The sequence below is a fragment of the Tupaia chinensis genome, unplaced genomic scaffold, assembly GCF_000334495.1.
Source record: "Tupaia chinensis unplaced genomic scaffold, TupChi_1.0 Scaffold000688_1, whole genome shotgun sequence".
Taxonomy (NCBI): Eukaryota; Metazoa; Chordata; class Mammalia; order Scandentia; family Tupaiidae; genus Tupaia; species Tupaia belangeri.
In genome coordinates, this window is record NW_006160211.1 from 6,364,851 (window position 1) to 6,368,827 (window position 3,977).

The window sequence follows — 3,977 nt, forward strand, 5'->3', positions numbered from 1 at the left end:
TCTTTCCCTGAAGATCGTGTGGACCGCTGTCCCCTTTGCTCGTTTGCACACAACTGCCTATCTGCCCCCTCAAACCGAGCAAGCCCTTCTCCACAGCACGTAACTTACTGCTTATTCATTATTTGTGCCTTCCAATAAAATATAAGCTCCAAGAAATCTGGAATTACACCTTTTTGTCACCAACATACCTACCTACACTATGGCCTACCATAGTGTAGCATACACAGCAGGGATTTAAGAAATATCTGTTGGATAAGTAAAAACTTAAAAGACAGTTCAAAACACCTTAGTGCATAGCATGCCACCACTTGTATTTAAGAGGGGGGAGGATGAGAATGTGTGTATTTGCCAGGAATGCAAGGATAACTAGGGTATACCAAGGTCTCTTGGGAACTGAGTAGACTATATGTCTTTATTTATTTGTTTCAATTTTAAACCATATGAGGTTTATCTTTTTTAAAAACCACACACAAAAAAATTCCAGTGTTATAATCGATGCGGTTCTCACACATGAGGAGCTACGCCATACAGTCTGAAGATCCTGGGCTTTGTCTTTTATTAATTTTTCAAGTGAGAGCAATCTGTGTGGTATTCTCAACGTCTTCCGTGCAACTCTGAGATAATGGGACAGATTTGCGCATGAGGCTTTTGAAATTAATCTCAGTATCACGGTCAGACCTTTCCCTGTTTTGGTTAAGACTTAAGTTCTTGTTTCTGGCTGAACTAACGCAAACACAAACACAGCAGAGAGCGATCAGGCAGAGGTGACGCGGCCTCCGGATTACTTGCCTGTTGCACAGCTTTTTGGGAAGATTCACGTCGAGTATGTGAGACAAAATGCTGACCAGCTGCGTCGCGTAGCACAAGGCAGCGCTGATCGTGTAGGCCGGGTTATTATGCTCCATGTCTAGAGAACAAAAACAACAGTTGTACACAAAACAACTTTAACTACAATAACAAAAAAGAATGAAGATTCTGTAATTTGTAACAGTATCATTACATTATTGATGGGTGAGTTTGAATTCTTACTCAACAGAAGTTCCAGCCAGAAAGAACAGTCCAGAACAGTCCACTGTTTGTTTGTTTGTGTTTGTTTCTTGTGGAGTGGAATATAACACAAGCAAACAGGGTTCAACAGGCCCCGCTTCAGTGTAATTAAAGTCTGAATTGCTTGGACCTGATAAGGTATTATCAGAACAGTTAATGCCCAACGTAAATCAATGTGATCTCCTCGGCCAGCCCATGGCCTGGTGGTTAAGGCAGCTGAACTCCATGTGGCCAGCTGTGTGGTCTGAGTCCCAGACCTTGCTTAAAATATGCCAGGCATATATGCATCTGTGCCCAAAATTCCCAAAAGAGGGAGAGATGAGAAGGGATTGTGGTAAGACCATTCCCCATGGAGGTGCTTTCTTACTTTCCTGTTCTCTTTCTGGCAAGCACATCTACCTTCTGGCAATGTTTTTTTAAAAAAAGAAGAGGAAAAAAACCTGTTACGTCCCCAGAGAAACCTTTTCTGAATGCCTTATGGAAAACTTGTCCCTTCCTCTGTATCGCTTCCCTGCCCTGGGAGGCTGCTGGGCTCCTTCCCCAGCACCCACTCAGTGTAGGGTCTCTGGGATCGTTTACTTGTTTCCTGCCCTTCTCCCCAGAGAATGTTCAGGGCCACACCTCTCTTGGCTGTCTGTATCATCAGTTCCCAGCACTGTGCATGACACTAAAATAAACAAACACACACACATTCATAAAGCATGTGATCACTAAACATTTACCGAATTACTAGATGAACAATCTTTTCCCACCAAAGAGAAATTGCAGAGGTAGAGGATTTTTCTATTAGGCTATTTCCATTTTGGACTAAGACAAACATGTTACAATGTTATAAAATAAATAGTGAGGCATTTTTATAGAAATAAATATTAATTTCTAAAAGATGAAAAACCAAAAAAAAAAATGTGTTTTCATTCCATTAAATAGTGAATGGATAAACAATGTGGTATATCCATACAATGGATTATCACACAGCGATAAAAACGAACGAAATGCTGGTTGGTATGTGGTATAATACGGATGAACCCTGAGTCAGAACACAAAAGGCCGTGTACTCTGTGAGCCCTCACACGGGCTGTCCAGCACAGGCACGTCTTTGGAGTTAGAAAACAGATGCACAGGTGCCAAGAGCTGAGGGAGCGAGATGGAGGAGTGTCATATTTTTATGCCAGGGTTTCCACTTGGGAGATGAAAATCTTTAGACCTACACATCGGTGGTGGCCCCGGTACAGTACAGTGGTGGAAGGTGACAGAATACTGATTTGCAGTGTGGGAAGCCACAGAGCCACCAATGGGTTTAGACTCCCAGCTGACCTGAAACACGCCATGTCCACATGCCCCAGGTTCTTGGCTGGCTGGAGAAGGGGATCACGATGGGGTAAGGGAGGGAAGGAGTTGGCCTCCCTCCCTCTTCCTCTCTCATCGAAGAAATAACATAAACTTAAAAACACTAAGAACGAAAACTACGTAGAGGTGACGACTGCACAATACTGTCAATGTACTAAACGACACAGTCTACTTTAAAACTGTTCATCTGGTAATGTCAATTTTACCTCAGTTTTCAAAAGACAAGACATATATGCATATACATTCTCAAGCATTTTGTCTCTCACCAGGCCCCTGCGTCGTTTTCTTCTCTTCCACCCAGTTATAGTAGGCTGAGTAGTCCCCGTTGTTAGGGAGGCTAATCCAAGGCCCTGTGATGCTAATGCTGGTGTCTCCGTTGTGGTCATCACAGACCCATCGTCCTGAGAGGTACGTTGTCCTCCGGGCTTCAGCAAGCTTGCTCACGGTGCTGGAGGTCATGGCGCTGTCGCTCTCTGAAGACACGTCTGCGGGATCTCTACAAACCAGGAGACACACACCAATGTCAAAGGGCAGGCAACACACTTGTCAGACATGCTGGAACACTGAAAAGCTGCACGTGAGCATGGGAATTTAACTGATAGATGAGAAACTGCTCTCAGAGATGCAGATCGACCCAGCAATGGCAGAGGAGCCCACACAAGTGGAGAAAGACGACACCATGAGCTGGTGCCTGAAGGACTGCGTTCTTACACTCTTTGGCCCCGACACTCTTTAGGTGCTTAAAGACAGGACTAAGAGGTGGAGTGGCAATTAAGGTGACTGGACCCTACGTGGCTAACTGAGCAGTTTGAGTGCGGCTTGAAAAACATGCCAGGCGGGGACCAGCAGGTAGCATAATGGCTATGTCGCTGAACTCCCATGTAGCTGACCGCGGTTCGAGTCCTGAACCTGGTGGCTTAAACTCATACCGGGCACGTGTGCGTGCGTGCCCAGGATCCCGAGAGGAGAATGGAGAAGGGACTGCGGCGTGGCTCTACCCCTGGGGGGTGACTTCTCACTTTCTGTTCCCCTGTCTCTCTGTCCTTCTGGCAAGTACACATGCCCTATAGCAAAAATCTCTCAAAAAAAAAAAAAAAAGAAAAGAAAAGAAAAAAGAAAAAAGAAAAAGAAAAACACGCCAGGCATGTGTGTGTGCCCCAAATCCTGAGAGAACAGAGAAGTAGGGAAGGCAGCCTGGCCAACCCCCTGGGGGAGATTCTTTCCCTCTTTTTGGCGCATACGCTCCAAGCATATAGCAAACACACACAAACAAACAAATAAACAAAAACCAGTTGAAGATCCCAAAGAATTTTTGTTTATGTAAATTAGATTATGGATAGTTGCAGAATTAGAAATTAACACATAAAAATTTAATTCATTATTTAAGAAAACAATATGGGGCCGGCAAGTGGCATGGTGGTTAAAGGCGCTGGACTCCCACATGGCCGACCACGGTTCAAGTCTCGGACCTGGTGGCTTGCTTTCTCACTTCCTCTCTCTCTGTGTGTCTCTCTGATCAAACTGGAAAATAATAATGATAATAATAATAAATAAAGTTAAATAAAATAATTCTTTAAAAAAAA

General features: G+C 44.1%; 1 protein-coding gene across 1 annotated transcript in view; it reads right to left on the reverse strand.

The window, feature by feature from the left end:
• ATG14 (autophagy related 14) overlaps nt 1-3,977 on the reverse strand; it is a gene marked incomplete at its 5' end in the record, with an annotated part of 21,249 nt that overhangs the window by 5,630 nt on the left and 11,642 nt on the right. The window contains 2 exon segments of the mRNA XM_014592430.1: nt 790-907; nt 2,661-2,890. Of these exon segments, the coding sequence (XP_014447916.1) occupies nt 790-907; nt 2,661-2,890 (348 nt within the window).